We start from the raw sequence: 16,943 nt of genomic DNA on the forward strand, positions 1-16,943 counted from the left end.
TCCAATGTCTCCTCTTGGAGTTGCATCTGATTTTATTACCAGTTTTCACCTGAATCCACTGGGGAATGGGCCGATTCTGCTTTTGTTTCTTGGCCAAGAACCACTTGATCCTGAAAGTCTTGTGAGAAGACAGGGCGAGGAAGAGTCAGCCGCACGCGTACGATGGCGGCAAAAAAGAGAACCAAGAAAATGTGTTTTGGGCCGGCCCAGTGGCTCAGGTTGTTGGAGCACGTGCTCCTCAACGCCCACGTGGCCGGTTTGATTCCCACGTGGGCCAGTGAGCTGCGCCCTCTACAGCTAAGATGGTGAACAACAGCTCTCCCTGGGGCTGGGCTGCCGTGAGCAGCTGGAGGTTGGAGTGAGCTGCTGTGGGCTGCGGACCAACAACCCAGGACGGACTGCCTGGAGTAGGGGAGCGCAAGGCTCATAACACCAGCGTGGGCCAGGGAGCTGTTTCCTACACAACTAGACTGAGAAACAACGACTTGAACCGGAATGCGTGGGCGGGGGAAGCGAAAGAAAGGGGGGGAGGGGAAAAATGTGTTTTATAATCAAGAGAAAACACATTCAATAGAAGTACTACAAAAAACCCAAGTTGGGGCCGACCTGGTGGCTCAGGCAGTTGGAGCTCTGTACTCCTAACTCCGAGGGCTGCCGGTTTGATTCCCACATGGGCCAGTGGGCTCTCAAGGTTACTGATTCAACTCCTCGAGTCCCGCAAGGGATGGTGGGCTGCACCCCCTGTCACTAGCAATGGCAACTGGACCTGGAGCTGAGCTGCTCCCTCCACAACTAAGACTGAAAGGACAACTTGAAGCTGAATGACACCCTCCACAACTAAGATTGAAAGGACAACAACTTGACTTGGAAAAGTCCTGGAAGTACACACTGTTCCCCAATAAAGTCCTGTTCCCCTTCCCCAGTAAAATTAAAATGAAAACAAAAAACAAACCCAAGTTATTGGAATATATTGTAAATATATAATATAAATATATGTTTATAAATAAAATGTATAAGTTATAATTTACATTATTATAAATATATAAAATAATTAATGGGAAAAGAATGATAATTGGAACAGAGAAGGGTGTTAACCTAAAAATAAAAGGTCAAAGTGAGAGGCAACAAGCATTTATTTGAGATCCAAAAGAATAGCTATTAGGAAGCACTGATTCAGGAAGAAACCCAAACAGTTTTCTGATTAGTAGACAAAGGCAATGGGTATTTATGAGAAGAGGATGAGGAACAATTACGTCAGTAGATGGAAGGCATTTCTATGGGTGTTAAAAAGCTAAGAAAGGAATTTCTATAGGTGCAGATAAGCTAACATAGTGATGCTAATTCTAAAGAATGTCTTCAATATTCAGCGTGGTAGTCATAATGTCTGCTTTCCTGTTATCTTTGCAAACAGTTATTTGGAATACAATGCCTTAGGCCCAGTCCAAAGTTTATTTTGCCCAGGTTTAACATTCAAAGGTTTGAGGAGTCCGATGTGCAAAGCAGCTGCCTTTGAGATGGCGGTTCTACCTCTATTGTAAAGTGACTCCATTTACATTATTTTCTACAAGGGGTATAATGAATTCAATAGTGAGTTGAATAGTGAGTTGAATTTCATATCCACCCAGAACCTCAGAATGTGACCAAATTTGGAAATAGGGTCTTTACACATGTAGTTAGTTAAGTTACATGAGGTCACATTGATTAGAGTGGGCCCTTATCCAGTGACTGGTGTCCTTGTAAGAAGAGGGGAATTTGTACACAGAGAGACACAGAGGAGAATGTCTTGTGAAGATGGAGCCAGAGTTGAAGTGATATGTCTACAAGCCAGGGAATGCCAAGGATTGCTGGCAAACATCAGAGTGAGGAGAGAGGCCTGGAACAGATTCTTTCTCAGAACCCCTAGAAGGAACCAACCCTGCTGACACACAGATTTTAGACTTCTAACCTCCAGAACTGTGAGCAAATACATTTCTATTGTTTTAAGCCACTCAGTTGTTTGTAATATTTTGTTATGGCAGCTCCAGGAAATTAATACACATGGTAATGAGCTATTCAGGGATATAGCTAGAAAACTTGAAAAAAATGAACCAAATGGAAATTCTAGATCTGAAACATACAATAGCTGAAATAAAAAGTACAATGGATGGGCTAAACAAGTTGGCTGCTAGAGAAGATAGACAAAGTGAACTTGAAGACAGGTAAGTAGAAACTATCTACACTGAAGCTGAGAGATTTTTAAAAACTGAAAACATTAACAAGCATCAGTTACCCTTAAGGTATTATCAAACTGGGAGATAGACATGACATTGAGGTCAGAGTAAAAGAGGAAATAGAAAGAGAATAGGGCAGGAAAAAATATTTGAAGAAATAAAGGCTAAAAGAGTGCCCAGAAGCTCAAACCACCCAAGCAAGATAAATACCAAGAAAACCACACCTGGGCGGTTGCCTGGCCTTTGTCCTCAGGTTTTAGGAGACACCCTTTTTCCCCCCTGGGGAACCTTGGGCTAGCCAGGGAGTAACAATGTGAAAATCAAAGATAAAGAGAAAATATTAAAAGTGGATAGGGGAAAGAGACATTCCATATAAGGGGGAAGATAACAATTTCAGCTGACTTAGAAAAAAATGCCAGTCAGAAAGCAAAAGAGTGACAAAATTCAAGTGCTGAAAGGCTGCCAACCTAGAATCTTATATCTAGATGAAGATGAAATGAAGACGAAATAAATTTATTTTCAGATAAACAAATGTTGGTAGAATGTGTTGTCAGAAGACCCACATTACCAGAAACTGCAAGGGAAGTTCCCCATTCCCCAGGAAGACTGACCGGAAATGATGCCTGCTTAAACGCAGCTCTACAGGATGAAGTGAAGGATGCTGGAAATGGTAAGTGTGTCGTGGTGAAATACAACAGACAGTTTATTCTTAATTTTTAAAAAGGGAATTGACTGTTTAAAGCAAATTTGTAGCAATGAGTTTTAGGATTTATAACATGTAGAAGTAAAATATATAACAGTAGTAAAAAGAATGGTAGAGAGTAATGGTGTATGTTTTTTACATTACATGTAAGATGCTTTCTGTATATATTATATATTATAAAATGGTACAGTATTAATTCAAAGTAGACTGCGATAATTTAAAGACATATATTATAATTCTTAGCATAACAACTTAAAAGAGGTACAGATACGAAGCCAATTGTGGATACACAATGTAATGCTAATAAAGACCCAAGTAACCCGAAAGAAGCCAGAGAAGAAGGAAAAAAGGGAAAAGGACAGAGGGGACAAATGCAAAATAAAAATCAAGATGATAGACCTTAAACTCAACCGAGTCAAAAGAATTTTAGTAAATGCAATTCAAAGGCAGAGCTTATCAGACCATGGGGGGGAAAGCCCCAACGATATACTGTGTTGAGACACATGTTAAATATTAAAGAGATTACTAGGTTAAAAGCAAAAAGATAAGGAAAAAACTTACCACAAAAACAGTAATCAAAAGAAAGCTGTTGTAGGGTTGGCCGGATGGCTCAGTTGGTTCGAGTTTGGTGCTTTTAACAATAGGGTTGCAGGTTCGATCCCCACAATAGGGTTGTGGTTCGATGGGCCACAATTGGGTCACCGTGGGCTGCGCCCTCCACGGCTGGATTGAGGCGATTGCTTGACTTGGAGCTGATGGGTCCTGGAAAAATACGCTTAGATAAATAAAAATTTAAAAAAAAAGAAAGAAAAAGAAAGCTGTTGTAGCCTTAAAGAAAGGAAGATTGCCAAAGATAAAAAGGGATTTTTCATAATGCTAAAAGAATTAAGTCATCAATAAGATATAACAATCATAAATGTATACTCGTATGTACTTAATAATAGGGTTTTGCACTATGTAAAGCAAAATATGTCAGAACTAAAAAGATAAATACAATACCACGGTTATAGTTGAAGATTTTAACATTGGTCTCCCAGTTATTGATAGAATAAGCAGGCAGCAGAGCCACAGGTACTGTGGGCAGGCAAAGCAGAGGGGTGGGGAGTGCACAGGGGGCCACAGGGCTGCAGTGTTCAGGCTGACTGTGCAAAACCTGGGGGGTCTGGGACAGCGGTTCTAAGACCAGTCACTGCTAAGGGGGCAAGAGCACTGGAGGTCTTCTGCTTGGTCCTGCTCCCAGATGGTGCTAGCACTAGCATTTTCTCAGAGGGGCCAGAGAGGCATCCAAGGGTTTGGGGCTGGAGTCCCACCATCCCCACCTGCCCTGCTCCCTGGGAGGTATTGCTTCCTGTCTCCCGGGCTGGCGGCCCTGAGCCATATTCATAGGAGGCTGACCGTAGCCTCCAAGTTGTTCTTAGCTCGGATTCTACCCATGGCTCCTAGGATGAAGTCCAGACTCCTCAGTGTGGTCACTCCAGCCTCCCGGCTGCCCGTCTCACTTCCACAACCTCCTGTGGGAGTGTCTCTAGCTATGCAAGTGTGCTTCGCTTCCTCCCTCTGCTGGGAACTCTCCTCCTTCAGAATCCCTCTCTTCATCCTACCCTCACACAAGGCCAGGCCACCTGGGTCCCAGATGTCTGACCAGTGGGTTTGTGTCTGCACTGTGTGGGTGCTGACTTTAGTGAAATCAAATTGGAAATTCATTCACAAGACTTGTGACTCCTCTCTTTAAACATAGGTAATCGTGGGTGGGGGTCTGCAGAATCCATCAGCCTGTTCTGGGCCCTGCCGGCCTCTCCAGGGCCGGCTTACACCTGCTCTTTGCGCTCTCTGTGCTAGCCACAGCGGCCACCTTTCAGTCTGCATATATTCCTTTCAGCCTCTGGGCCCCTGCACCTGCTGTTCCTGTGTCTGGAATTCTCCGACATCTCTCTTATACATAGATAACAGCTATTCATCCATTTCTCCAGAAAAACCTTCTCTGACCTCCCTGATTAGGTCAAATGCTCCTTAGGGTGTGCCCTTTCAGTGTCTGTCCTGCCAGGAGCTGTCAAAGCTGTGTCTCTGTTGTGTCCACCTCTCTCTTCCTCTGTGATTTCTTCAAAAGCAGGAACCCCGTCTGATTTTGCACATCATTCTAATCTCCAGCCCCAGTACAGTGCCTGGGGGCCATTAAGTGCTCAGCAAATACTGGGGGAGGGGCTGGGTGAATGGCTCAGTTCTTGGCCAAGCATGTCAGTGATTCCTCTAGGGGTGACTCTTAGAGAAACTCCAAGGTTTTTCCAAGGAGGCGAAGACTGACCGCCATGTGCCACCTGTTTACCCAGCACTATGTCTTTATAAAGAATCTAGTCCCTCCTCGTCCACCCTCTCCATTGCCCGGTCACTGACTGGGCCCGCCTGGCAGCATGGCTCCACCCTGTAAAACCTTTCATCTCCCAGCCTCCGCACTTAGTCTGTCACTGTGCTCGCGGGTGTGGTGCTGGCGCTGCTCCTAGACGTCACTGCAGCTACTCCCTCGGGAGGCTAGGAGGTCACTAGAGTTCTGCGGGAGGAAGAGGCCTGCGTGTAGTGGCCCGAGCCATAGAAATCAGTTGCACCTACCTACTGGGCGGCACAGGAGTGGGCTCTGAATCGTCAGCAACGCTGTCGCAGGGCTTCGCGAGCTTACAGGAGGGAGGTCACTTCCCAAGTCACGGAGCTGAGAAGCAGCGGCGACAGGAAAGGAACCCAACTCGGTCGGTTCCAGAACCCAGGGCTCTCGAGCCAGCCGGTTCGCGTGCTTCCAGGCTATGGCGGGGCTCCGGAGGTCGGTACACTACTGACGTTTCGTAGCGACAGTAGCTGTCTGGCAGGTGAGGAGGAGGAGCCAGGAGACTATTCCCATGGGCCACAATTGGGAACCTGCGGTCCAGCGGGGCCCACAGGGGCAGATGGCCAGGAGACCAGGGCACAGACCCCGAAGCGCGGAACTGGATCCGCGCCCCCTCCCCTGACGCCTGCGCACTGCGGCCCCGTTCCCCGCTCAGCCCCGCCCCCACCACAGGGTTTTCAAATTTGAAACCTGCTTCTTTTCCCGCCCGAAAGTGTTGACCAGCGGCGGGAGAGGGCGGGGCCGCGCGCAGCCAATAGTGCTTCAGAGGCTCCCCGGCCCCGCCCCGAAGGTGACGGCAGCTAGCCGCAGGAGGCAACCTGCAAATGGGCTGGGGCGCCCGCCCGCCCCGCCTTCGCGGCGCCCACGTGCAGCGGCCCGGCCAGGGACCTTCTGGGGACCAGGGGCCCCCAGAGCACCATTCGCTGTGCCCGGCCCTCGCTACCAGTACGGGCTGGAAACTGAGGCCCAGAGACGCCAAGTAGCCGGTGCTGGGTCACTGAGCAAAGTGAGCAAGACACATCAACCCCTAGCCCGGGAGTTCGCCCCAAAGCCGGGCCTGGAGCTGGCGCCGTAGCTTCCCCGCGAGAGTCCAAGGGGGCGAGCTGCGGTCCGGGCGCGTCCCATAGGGGCGGGGCCAAGAGCTGGGCGTCCTGAGGGCGGGGCGTCCCGGGGGCGGGGCTGCGCGCCTGTGTTTGTTGCACCGTGTCAGTTACATTGTAACAAAAGTGGTGCAGCCGCCCCTCCCGCCCGCGCCCCAGGCCCGCCTGCCGCCAGCTGTCGCCGACATGGAACCTGTGGCCAGCAACATCCAGGTCCTGCTGCAGGCCGCCGAGTTCCTGGAACGCCGCGAGAGAGGTGAGGCAGAAGAACCTTTGGCCGGACTCCAGGCGGCGACTTCGCTGACATGGGCCTGGGCTGGACTTGGCTCCTAATTGGAAAGATGCATGAATGGACTTGGGACAGTAGCCCCGGGACATCCCCACTTTCAACTAGAGAGGGATCTGCTGGTGGTTGGGCTGTGAGGGGTTGGGGAAATGGACCTGGCGCCAAAAGCCCCTCCCTGACTGTGCCGTGCCAGGGGCGCCCGCTGGGACCAGCCCCAGCTTGACGCGGGTGGGGGCTCTTTCTGGCAGAGGCTGAGCATGGCTACGCATCTCTGTGCCCGCACCGCAGTACAGGGCCCGTCCACAAGAGGAGGAAGCGATCCCCCCAAGCTCCTGGCGCGCTGGACAGTGGGCGGTGAGGAGGACTGGGGGTGACGGGGCGGGGGTGGGGGGCGGTGCGCGACGCCCCTTCTCGAGCCCCTCCTCGGCCCACTTCCTCCTTGTTGCTTGAATCTTCTGGGCCAGGTACCCTTCTCTGGAGACATTCAGACCCCTCCTGCCATCTCTCCTCCCCCCCAAACACACACCCTTCTATTCACTCAAGGACTATTTCTTGAGTAACCCTGATATGCCAGGATCTGTGAACAAGGGAATTCTGGGTCCCTCTTCCACTCACAGTCCTACACTCCACCTATCAAACCGCTCCCTTTATCCTGCAGGCTTCCTCCTTTTCTCTCCTTGTCTCAACATTTTGCACATGATGTTCCCTCCAATTTGAGTGCTTCTCCCTTCACTACCTGTTTTGGATAGCTTGTGTTTCCGGCTCAGCTCAATTGTCCAGGAAGCCCTTCCTGACTGCGGGTAGGGGGCTTCATTTGGACCTCACAGCCACCATGGGCAGGCCTCTCAGCATTTGCTGCCCCCACCCACCCACCCACCCCATGTGTCTCTGCTGCCATCTGGCAATTCAGGTGCCTGAGGCCAGCACAAGGTCCCCACACTGAGCTAGTTGGGGGCAGGCATCTGTAGGGCGTGGGTTTTGAGCCCCTGGGAGCCTGGGACTGAGGGTATGGGCAGCAGCCGACACTGCTTTACCCCCTCCTCCCCGGCATTGGCAGGTCTGTGCACAACGAGCTGGAGAAGCGCAGGTGAGTACCAGCCCTGCCCTGACAGCACCAGACCCCAGGAACCGCTCCCTCTGGCCTGGCCTTCCCTGCCAGCCCTCTGGCCAACAAGACTGGACTGGCACTGCCCTCCAGACCCCTTCCCCTGCAGGAGGGCCCAGCTGAAACAGTGCCTAGAGCAGCTGAAGCAGCAGATGCCCCTGGGGGCTGACTGTGCCCGATATACCACACTGAGCCTTCTGCGCCGGGCCAGGGTGCACATCCAGGTAAGGGGCTCCCCTCGTACCCTGGGGCAGCTTGCCAGGACGGGGGGAGAGGTGAAGTAGGGAGGAGCTGGATGGAACTGGACAGAGGCCTGCGGTCATAGCCCCACTGTGTGACAGGGAACAGTTCTCTGTGCTTTTTTTAGTTTCCACATTTTTTTAAATGTGAAGAAAAGCAAAAAATAACTCAGAGGATTGTTCTGAAGCTTAAGCTTCAGTGTTCACCCACTGAACTAAATGTTCACTGTTGTTTTTACAGCTATTATTACTCCTTCCATCCCAACTGTGAGGCCCTGGGCCAGGCTCTTAGCCTCTCTGGACTTCCTTTCCTCCTCTGTATGGGGGGCATGGCTGTTGGGTCATGTGTAAGGCCCCCCTGGGACTGTAGTGGGGCGGTCCTCGCTCTTCCTCTCCCCGTCCTTCAAGTCCTGTTCTAGGCAATCTCTCCTGAAGCCACTTTGGGAGGCAGCTCCAGAGGCCTGGAGGGAGAAGACACTGAGAGGGACTTGTCACCCTTGTTCCCAGGGCTCTGCTGCTGCCCCCTGGTGGACATGAGTGGGATGTGCTGACTCAAAGCTCCAGGCAGCCAGAGAGTGGGGATTAGGAGCTGTGTTGGAAATAACAGAGGCCTTCCCTGGTCCTTTTGTCTGGGGAAGAAATGGAGGCACAGCCCGGCTTATGAGCGGCTGATTCAGAACCCAGGCCCAGGTCATCTGACTTGCATTCTTTCCTCCAACAAGTATTTATTGAGCACCTGCTCTGCCAGGCCCTCCTAGGCACAGGGGGTTGTGGCGGAAACAGATGGATGTGCCATGTGGCAAATAAATCAGTGTGGGAACTGTCCGCACTGTCCCATAGGTGCCTGAGTTCCTGTTATGGTGGCTGAATAACACCGTGGCTGGATAGCAGGCCCCAGTTTGTCACATGGAGCTTGCCTGGCTTGGTTCTCGGAGGGATGGTGTGCCCCTCAGGTGCTGACTGGCTGGTGGGCAGAACCCAGGGATCGCTCCTTCCTTGAAGCCCCTTCACCCCTCTCCTGGACTCCGTGCTTCCCGGTTTGCCTCCACCAGGCTGTCCTCCACCTTGCCTTAGGATGTTCTTTGCATCACATAGATCTGTCCAGGTCCGTCTCCTATGAAAACCTTCCATGGCTCCTGACACGACAGTCTCAGACCTTATTTCCTGTGAACTCAAGGCCCTTTACAAGTCAGGCCTTGCCACTGGCCTTTTTTTGTTTCATCTCTTCCCCATTCCCCATAAAAATGCCGAACTCTCTGTGCTCTTCCCGGTCTCCCTCTGCCCGGCTGCTTCTCCTCCCCCATCTTCACCCAGGCAGCTCTTACTCATCCTTTTACACCCAGTCCCAATGCCCCCTTGTCCCGTGCTCCCCTTCTCGTTGACTGAAGGCTTCTGCCCACTGAGGGCTCTGTCGTGAGAACCCTTGGCCTTCCAGTTCCTGGTACTCCGGGCTGGCAGAGCTCTGATGGGGGTCAGGGGAGGAGATTAACGCTGAAGCCTTAGGGATCTTGGGAGGGTCTTGACCAGGAGTTACAAACTGGTAGCCTTTTGTTTAGTCTGTAGTTTTCTAAACGTTTAAATTAGTTGGCAGCACTTAAAAGGGCATTTGACATGAAACATCTGACTTTCCAGCTCTCTTAAAGAAACTGGGAGATCTGGCAGCACTGGGCGTTTCCACGTGGCAGTAACTGGCTGGAACCTGGAGGTCGCCTTCTCCTTCAGCTGGAGTACACACTTGCCAGTGTGCCATAGTTTGTCCCTCCCATCCCTGTTGCTTGATACCAGCACACGCCATTCCTTCCCATCACCTGACTAGGCCCCGAAGGTCTTTGAGATTATGTTGTTCTCCCTCCCCCCACTAGACAGCACTCGCAGGCCATTTATGTGGGGCAGGAGGGCCTGCAGGATGTGGGAGCAGCCCTTTGGGGCCTAGATCTAGTGAGCCCCCCGCCCCCCTCCCCGTCTGGAGCAGGCAGTGACCAAGTAGCCATGGCCCGCTCCTGAGTGGTGTTGGGGTGAGGCTCTCGCCCCCCAGGCAGCTGACCCCAGCCCCTTGCTCCTTCGGGATCTGCAGAAGCTGGAAGAACAGGAGCAGCGGGCCCGGCGGCTCAAGGAGAAGCTGCGCAGCAGGCAGCAGAGCCTGCGGCAGCAGCTGGAACAGCTCCGGGGCCCCACAGTGGCGGGTGAACGGGAGCGGCTGCGGGCAGACAGCCTGGACTCCTCAGGCCTCTCCTCGGAGCGCTCTGACTCAGACCAAGGTGAGTGCCCTGAGGCGGAGGGGTGGGGTGGGCGGTGGGGCCAGGGCTCCTGACTGGACTTGTCCCTGTGCAGAGGAGCTGGAGGTGGACGTGGAGAGCCTGGTGTTCGGGGGCGAGGCCGAGTTGCTGCAGGGCTTCAGTGCTGGCCAGGAGCACAGCTACTCGCACAGCGGCGCCTGGCTATGACCCCCAACGACCCAGAGTGCACCTCTGCCCTCAGACCACCCTCCGCTCCACTTGGCCAGGCAGGAGCCCTCCCCAAGCCTCAAGGGCTGCTTGGTCACCTCCTGTTGTAATGGACTAAAAGGACCCTTGTATGGGAACAGGTGCTCTCCCCGGGCCCACTGCGGCCCCAGTCCCTCCTGGGGGTGGGGGCCTCGCCTCCCCTGAGCGCTGCAGGCAGGCTGCTTGGGCCTGGGATGTCCTTCCAGGTAATTCTTTTTTGTAGCACTTGGCTCTGCTGTCCCCATGGGGACAGGAAGCCTCTTGGACCCTTATGTTCCTTCCTAGACAAGGCCGCTGGCCTTTACCCCAGATACTGTACAGTATTTTCATTAAAAGACTCTTTCTTAATTTCCTGTCCATGGTTTTGCCTGATGAAAATGGGGGAACTCCTAGACACAAACTAGGAAAGAGGAAATGAGACCTACTACTAACACTGTTGACTGCCCAGCAGTGCTCCTTTAACCCTCAGAGCTCAGAGGCCACCTGTCCCCACTTTGTAGGTGGCACTGAGACAAGTGATCTGATTTGCTTGAGGTCCAAAGCCAGGAAATAGGGGCGTCAAGATTCGAACCAAAGTTTTCGGACTCCAGAGTTGGGGCTGATTGAATTCAGTAAGTATTTATTGAGTGCCTATTAAGTGCTAGGTACGGTTCCAGACACTTGGGACATATCAGAGAACAAAACAAAGGTGCCTGCCCTCATGGAGCTTACAGTCTAGCGATTATGACCACTTTGCCTGCATCTTGTCTGGGACCCTAGGTAAGTCACAGCATCTGTCTGCACCTTGGTCCTCAGCTGCCCGATGCAGGAAGAAGCAGGCCTGGCCCAGACGTGGGTAACGTGTCCTGTGCATGTAGATGCCAAACAAGACACCACCCCCAACCCACCACCCAGAGAGCAGATTGCGCTGGAAGTTGACGTTTAATAATAAAGTACAGGGTGAGGGCAGGGATTGGAGCTGGGGGGGGGTTGGGGGGGGTCTGGTGTGCAGCCACACCAGCACCTGGGCTAGCTACACGAACTGCCGCTGCTGCTGCTGCTTCTTGGTGGCTGCCTTGCTGGCAAGGTCTTTGGCCTTCTCTGTAGCTGCCAGTGCCGTCTCCTTTGCCTTTTCCTTGGCTTCCTTGGCTGTCTCAACAAGGGTTTTGGAAGGGGCCTCACCTGTAGCGAAGGGCAGGGGGCTGGCTTCAGAGGATGCCAAGAAGACCCACACAATCCCTTCCCCCAACATTCACCTCCTGCAGGCCAGGCCCCATTGGAAAGGCGGTATTTGCCCCAGGGTACCCAGAGGAAGAGTTCCAGGCTTAGAACGGAGCAGTGACAATCCTAGGCTCTATACTAGCCAGGGCAGCTGGGACTCGACCCCAGCCTCTGCCTGGGAGGTTCCCCCCAGCAGTGCCCAGAGCTCTTACCTTGCAGCTTGGCCAAGATGTATTCGAAACCCTTCATCGTCTTGTTCACATTGCTTTTGAACCGTGCGAGACCAAATTCCTGGCAAAAGGTGAGAAGGGGAAGGATTCTGAACTACCCACTAACTCCCAGCCCAGTCTCTATGTCAAATGCCCTGGGCCCGGAGCCCCAGCACCCCCACAACGCTGCTCACCTGGACGGCTCTGGAGACTCCAAATAAACTAGAGGAGACCCAGGCTTCCCGGTGGATTTCGGTCCAGCCGCTGTTATCAGAGTTCACACAGTAAACACATCGTTCCTCCACCACCTGTGCAGGGGGTCAGGCCAACCACAATCATGTGCGAGTTTCATTTTGCCAACTTGACATAAATTTGATCCCCTGCCTCTTTTCATGAGGGAAAGCAATAAAATGAAAATTCATTCCTTTACCTGCATTTACATGAAGAGCAAGAATGGAAAGGTCATTTACTCCCTATAACTTCTCCCCTGACCCTTCAAACTAGAAAGCACATCGACTCCTGAGATCAGCAGAGGGCCTTCCAGCTCCACCATGGCCCTGAATTTTGTTTTGTACTTTTATGTCTAGACGTGTACAGTCTTTTTAGCCTGCCTTCCACCCGATGCAGCTCTTAAGCTCCCTGGCAGTCCAAATAAAAATGGAAATCTGGCAGTTGTCAGATTTCCTTAAACGGTGGGTTTTCAAGTTTTAAAAGCAAGAGATCAAAGGTGTATGGAATCCTCTTGCCCCCAAATCTCAGGCAGAAACCCATATGTAAGACACCCAAGAGTTTAGCTCCTCTAGCCCACGTGGGTCAGAGACCCAGATCCTCTGGGAACCCTTATGGCTGGATGGATTCCTGTTTGAAAACCCGTGCCCCCCTCCGCCAGCATCACTGGCTCCCTGGCCACTTGTACCTGGAACGCTCTACTTCCAGGGGTGTAGGGGGGCCAAGGGGGGTCTCACCATCAGCCGGCTGTGGTTGATGTTCCAGGTGAAGGTGGTCATGGTCTGGTTCTGGGGGTCCACAATAGAGTCTTCCAGGATGTACACCGAGTGAGCAACATTGGCAGGAAACAGTCGCTCGGCCCAGCGCGGCATCCTGTTGGTCTTGGTCAGGAGTCTCCGGGACAGGAGCTTCTGGTCAGGGGTCACCTCCCGGTGCACTATGTCTTCCGTTAAGACATGTTTGCTGCAGGTATCGGAGTAAAGGTGACCCTCGGGAGGCTGCCTCTGAGAGACGGCCCCTTGGGCTTCTACATGTGCAGCCTCCAGGCCCAGAATAGCCAGGCCTCCCCCAAACTTGCAGAGCGATCTGTGGTGTGGCTCAGGCCTGGAGGAGAGTGGCTGGAACCTGTCCCAGGGCAAATTCCAACTTGTGCCCCCTCGCTGACCTGGGCTCCCGGGGATTCCGGCAGGGCCGGCAGCGCCACAGGCGGAGCGCCAATCCCAGGACCCCTCCCGATTCCTGTGTCGTCGCCCCGAGACGAGACCCTCAGCCCGGGCCTCGCGCGGGCGGCCGCCCAGGCCCAGGCCCAGGCCCAGGCTCCTGCAGGGCCTCGCAGGCCCGGCCCGGCCGCTTCCCCGACGGGGTCCTGTCGCCCTCGGACTCGATGCCGAGTCCTACCCTGCCCACACTTCCATCTCCTAACAGCGCGGGGGAAGCCGGGCGACGAACCTATAGGGATTCGGGTACCGCTGCCAGAAGGCAGCGAACACTTGGTCCCAGGAACTCCGGAGCACGCTCTGGCCCAGGAAATACTTGACCATCGTCCCGGCGGGGGCGGGCTCAGCGCCCGCGCAGCATCAGGGGTGCGGGGCCCGGGGGCACGCGGAGGCCAGGCCGGGGCTCGGCGCCCGCCCGCCAGGCTCGCAGCTCAGTCACCACCGCGCCGCGCCCCACCAGCCGCCGCCATGAGGAGTTGTCAGGCCGCCCGCCACTTCCGGCGCAGCCGCGCAGCCCTCCCCACTTCCGGCGTCCACGCACGTGATCCAAAGCCCGCCCCGCCGCCCTTTACCCTCCCCCGCGGGAGTCGCGGCGCTGCGGGCTGGAGCGGGGCTTGCGAGGACCCCGGGCTCGCAGGGGAGCCCGCGCCTGAGAGCAGCGCCGTGTGGGGCGCTGCCCGCGCGCTGCCAGGCCGCCCCGGGCCCGGGGTCGTGGAAGCATCAGCGCCCGGGTCCGAGAGCGGGGCAGGCGGGTCGCTGCCAGGGCTCCAGCCCGACGCGGGGCATCGACTGTGGCTTGGGCGCTGCCTGCCCGAGCGGAGATCCGGGTTTACCTCGCGCGGGGGCTCAGGACCCCGACGCGGGGGCGGCTGCCCCGGGAGCATGAGTGGGCAGCGCGTGGACGTCAAGGTGGTGATGCTGGGCAAGGAGTACGTGGGCAAGACGAGCCTGGTGGAGCGATACGTGCACAACCGCTTCCTGGTGGGACCCTATCAGAACGTGAGTGCGCCCCGCGGTCCGGGCACGGGCGGGAGGGGGCTAGCTCGCGCCCGCGGCACTGATCGCTTCCCCCTGGTTGCAGACCATCGGAGCCGCCTTCGTAGCCAAGGTGATGTCCGTCGGAGACCGGACGGTGACTTTGGGTATTTGGGTAAGTTCCCTGGTCAGGTAGTCCTGGGAGAACCCATTCCTGCGGCGGCTTAGGTCCTGGCTGTTCCTGGCTGACTTGCGGCCTTACACAGCCCGTTCCTCTTCTCCAGACCCCAGTTTGAAAATGGGGGTCTGGAGGACGTAATGTTAGTTTGCAGCCTTGTAGCTCAATAACTCAGGCCAGGGCTGAGCCACCCCCTGCCCTTCAGGACACAGCAGGCTCCGAGCGCTACGAGGCCATGAGCCGAATCTACTATCGGGGTGCGAAGGCGGCCATCGTCTGCTACGGTAAGAGGGGTTCTGGCCTCTTCCTCAAACAAGGGGTGGGTGCCGGGCGAGCCTTACTGACGGCCCCTGACGCTTCGTTGTGCCTCCTCCGTGCCCCACACTAAGACCTCACGGACAGCAGCAGCTTTGAGCGGGCCAAGTTCTGGGTGAAGGAACTGCAAAACCTAGAGGAGGTAGGTGGCCGGACCTCACCGGAGGACGAGGCGCGGGGGCTCTGGTGGTCTGTGCGGAGGGACCCTGACCTCGTGTTCTGCTTCAGGGCTGTCAAATCTACCTGTGCGGCACCAAGAGTGACTTGCTGGAGGAGGACAGGCGGCGAAGACGTGTGGACTTCCACGATGTCCAGGACTATGCAGATAGTAGCTGCTCCTCAGCTCCCTGGGGAGGGGGGAGGGAAGTGGCCGCTTGGGTGGGTCAAGAAAATAAGGGACTGGACTGCCTTGGCAGCCATGGCAACATCTCCTGGGATGGCCTTCTGCCCCCCTGAACCTGTGGGATCCAGAAGAGTCCACGAACTGTCAGGCTTCCCCTTTGTCTGTGTCCTCGATTCTTAGGTATGAGGCTTTAGTCAATTTTCTTTACAGATATCAAAGCTCAGCTCTTTGAAACATCCAGCAAGACAGGCCAGAGTGTGGGTAAGTGCTGTCCTGGGTCTCACAACAGGAACACGCAGGGGCACCAGAGGAGGCAGAGAAGAGCCTAGAGGGCTGGGTCACTGGGTGATCCCAGGGCTGTTGGCATTGGACCCTCACTGATCATCCTTTTTCCTGCCAGACGAGCTCTTCCAGAAAGTGGCAGAGGATTACGTCAGTGTGGCCGCCTTCCAGGTGATGACAGGTGTGTGCTTCCCTAGCTTCTATGGAGACTTCCTCTAGGCCCTCAGCATCTGGCCCCTTCACATTACCTGGTTCCCCAACAGAATGGTGCCAAGCTGCCACCTCTCTCTTTGACAGAGGACAAGGGCGTGGACCTGGATCAGAAGGCAAACCCCTACTTCTACAGCTGTTGTCATCACTGAGTCACCACTCACCTGGCCTGGGGGAATTAAAAGCATTCCCCCAGAGGGGCTGGACCTAGCTCTTCAGGGCTTGGGTGGTCAAATGTGAGCTACCCCAGGTCCACATGGCAGCGGAGGTGGCACATGCCTGTGCTGGCCGAGGGAACGGATGCAGCATTGGGCTGACTGGTGGGCATCAGAAGGGTAAGGGCTGATTTGGACCCCAGGCTTCTGTCCTGGACAGCACTTGTGTCTGCAGATTACTTAAGTGGCTTCTGATTTGTAAATAAAATCAATGCACTGAGAATCACACTCAGCCCCTTTCCCTGCTGTATAGATTGGGTGTCAAGACACCTAGTTCTTTCTCGGGCCACCTGGTTGGCCTCACTTCCTATATTAAGGCTCCTTGCAGCTCTAGTTTTCCTTTGGAAACCAAGTTCACTTTATCCCAGGATTGCAGCTGAAATAGTAAGAGAAACAAAAGGGCCGTTTCCTGTACTTTAGTGGGGGCAAAGATAGGGTGAGAGGCTGGGGTTGGGGTAGTGCAAAGCTCACAATTCCTTCTTGGTGCTGAGAAGAGCAAGGCAGGCACTTAAGTGGTGTCCAGAGATCAAAGGATCAAGCATTCTACCCCAGACTGGCTGGTTCTACTGAGTCTCACACATCTAGGTCCGTGAGTCATGCCTGTGGCTCAGATCCCAAGCTTCTCGTCAGCATCCTACAATGTGGTTTAATGGTAGGAAAACCATAGGTTCTGCAAGACAAAGAAAGGTCTTTGGCATCCAGATTGGGATCCAATTCAGCTACAAAGTTAGAAAGGGACTTAAGCTCAGCCTGTTTCTTAAGTGTAAAATGAGGTATCGGCTGCCCATGGCTGCCCAGTGCAGGGCTGTGAAGATCATGAGTGAAAAGTTAACTCCAGCACTAAGTCACAGGGAGGCATCCCAAGGTTCTCCCAAAGTGGATTTTTGGGCCTTGGAGACCCAAATATTTCTGAAGGATGATCAGGTGTTACTGTAGACAGGACGGGCACTTCCTGTCTACATATGGGACCATATGGGAAGCATATGGGACCCCTTTCCAGTATGGAGGCTTGGCCCCTTTGCCTCTGCTTTCCTGCCTTAGACCAGGGCTAGGGCTAAACTAAACTGAACT

The 16,943-nt window shown here is 54.2% G+C and overlaps 3 protein-coding genes across 4 annotated transcripts; 2 read left to right on the top strand and 1 right to left on the bottom strand.

Annotated features, from left to right (window-relative positions):
* Positions 1-6,488: 6,488 nt before the first annotated feature.
* Positions 6,489-10,846, top strand: MXD3 (MAX dimerization protein 3). The gene is made up of 6 exons (XM_081035402.1): positions 6,489-6,643; positions 6,922-7,027; positions 7,731-7,760; positions 7,888-8,002; positions 10,092-10,275; positions 10,349-10,846. Exons 1-6 carry the CDS (start codon positions 6,574-6,576, stop codon positions 10,459-10,461), a joined length of 618 nt encoding a protein of 205 aa, XP_080891528.1. The 5' UTR covers positions 6,489-6,573; the 3' UTR covers positions 10,462-10,846.
* Positions 10,847-11,080: 234 nt separating this feature from the next.
* Positions 11,081-13,871, bottom strand: PRELID1 (PRELI domain containing 1). Its single transcript, XM_081036343.1, has 5 exons — positions 13,587-13,871; positions 12,875-13,100; positions 12,104-12,217; positions 11,913-11,991; positions 11,081-11,661 (listed from the first exon to the last, which is right to left on the bottom strand). The coding sequence occupies exons 1-5, from the start codon at positions 13,676-13,678 to the stop codon at positions 11,513-11,515; spliced, it is 660 nt and encodes a 219-aa protein (XP_080892469.1). The 5' UTR covers positions 13,679-13,871; the 3' UTR covers positions 11,081-11,512.
* A 33-nt stretch (positions 13,872-13,904) lies between these two features.
* On the top strand, positions 13,905-16,102 carry RAB24 (RAB24, member RAS oncogene family). 2 transcript variants are annotated; one of them, XM_081036341.1, is made up of 8 exons: positions 13,905-14,353; positions 14,436-14,504; positions 14,713-14,791; positions 14,897-14,964; positions 15,051-15,150; positions 15,376-15,426; positions 15,566-15,628; positions 15,711-16,099. In XM_081036341.1, the coding sequence occupies exons 1-8, from the start codon at positions 14,237-14,239 to the stop codon at positions 15,866-15,868; spliced, it is 705 nt and encodes a 234-aa protein (XP_080892467.1). In that variant the 5' UTR covers positions 13,905-14,236; the 3' UTR covers positions 15,869-16,099. The 2 variants fall into 2 exon arrangements, with proteins under 2 accessions (XP_080892467.1, XP_080892468.1); XM_081036342.1 differs by having other exon boundaries at positions 13,908-14,353; positions 15,745-16,102.
* Positions 16,103-16,943: the final 841 nt, after the last annotated feature.

The sequence above is a fragment of the Rhinolophus hipposideros genome (assembly GCF_964194185.1).
Source record: "Rhinolophus hipposideros genome assembly, chromosome: 23".
NCBI classification, from domain to species: Eukaryota; Metazoa; Chordata; class Mammalia; order Chiroptera; family Rhinolophidae; genus Rhinolophus; species Rhinolophus hipposideros.

Excerpts from the sequence above, each read along its gene's own strand:
- MXD3 (XM_081035402.1), top strand. The coding sequence starts at position 6,574 with ATGGAACCTGTGGCCAGCAACATCCAGGTCCTGCTGCAGGCCGCCGAG. Across the intron at positions 7,028-7,730 it reads GGCGCGCTGGACAGTGGGCG|GTCTGTGCACAACGAGCTGG; the intron begins GTGAGGAGGACT and ends CGGCATTGGCAG. Across the intron at positions 8,003-10,091 it reads GGGCCAGGGTGCACATCCAG|AAGCTGGAAGAACAGGAGCA; the intron begins GTAAGGGGCTCC and ends CGGGATCTGCAG.
- PRELID1 (XM_081036343.1), bottom strand. The coding sequence starts at position 13,678 with ATGGTCAAGTATTTCCTGGGCCAGAGCGTGCTCCGGAGTTCCTGGGAC. Across the intron at positions 11,992-12,103 it reads GAGTCTCCAGAGCCGTCCAG|GAATTTGGTCTCGCACGGTT; the intron begins GTGAGCAGCGTT and ends ACCTTTTGCCAG. Across the intron at positions 11,662-11,912 it reads CATCTTGGCCAAGCTGCAAG|GTGAGGCCCCTTCCAAAACC; the intron begins GTAAGAGCTCTG and ends CCTTCGCTACAG.
- RAB24 (XM_081036341.1), top strand. The coding sequence starts at position 14,237 with ATGAGTGGGCAGCGCGTGGACGTCAAGGTGGTGATGCTGGGCAAGGAG. Across the intron at positions 14,354-14,435 it reads TGGTGGGACCCTATCAGAAC|ACCATCGGAGCCGCCTTCGT; the intron begins GTGAGTGCGCCC and ends CCCTGGTTGCAG. Across the intron at positions 15,427-15,565 it reads CAAGACAGGCCAGAGTGTGG|ACGAGCTCTTCCAGAAAGTG; the intron begins GTAAGTGCTGTC and ends TTTTCCTGCCAG.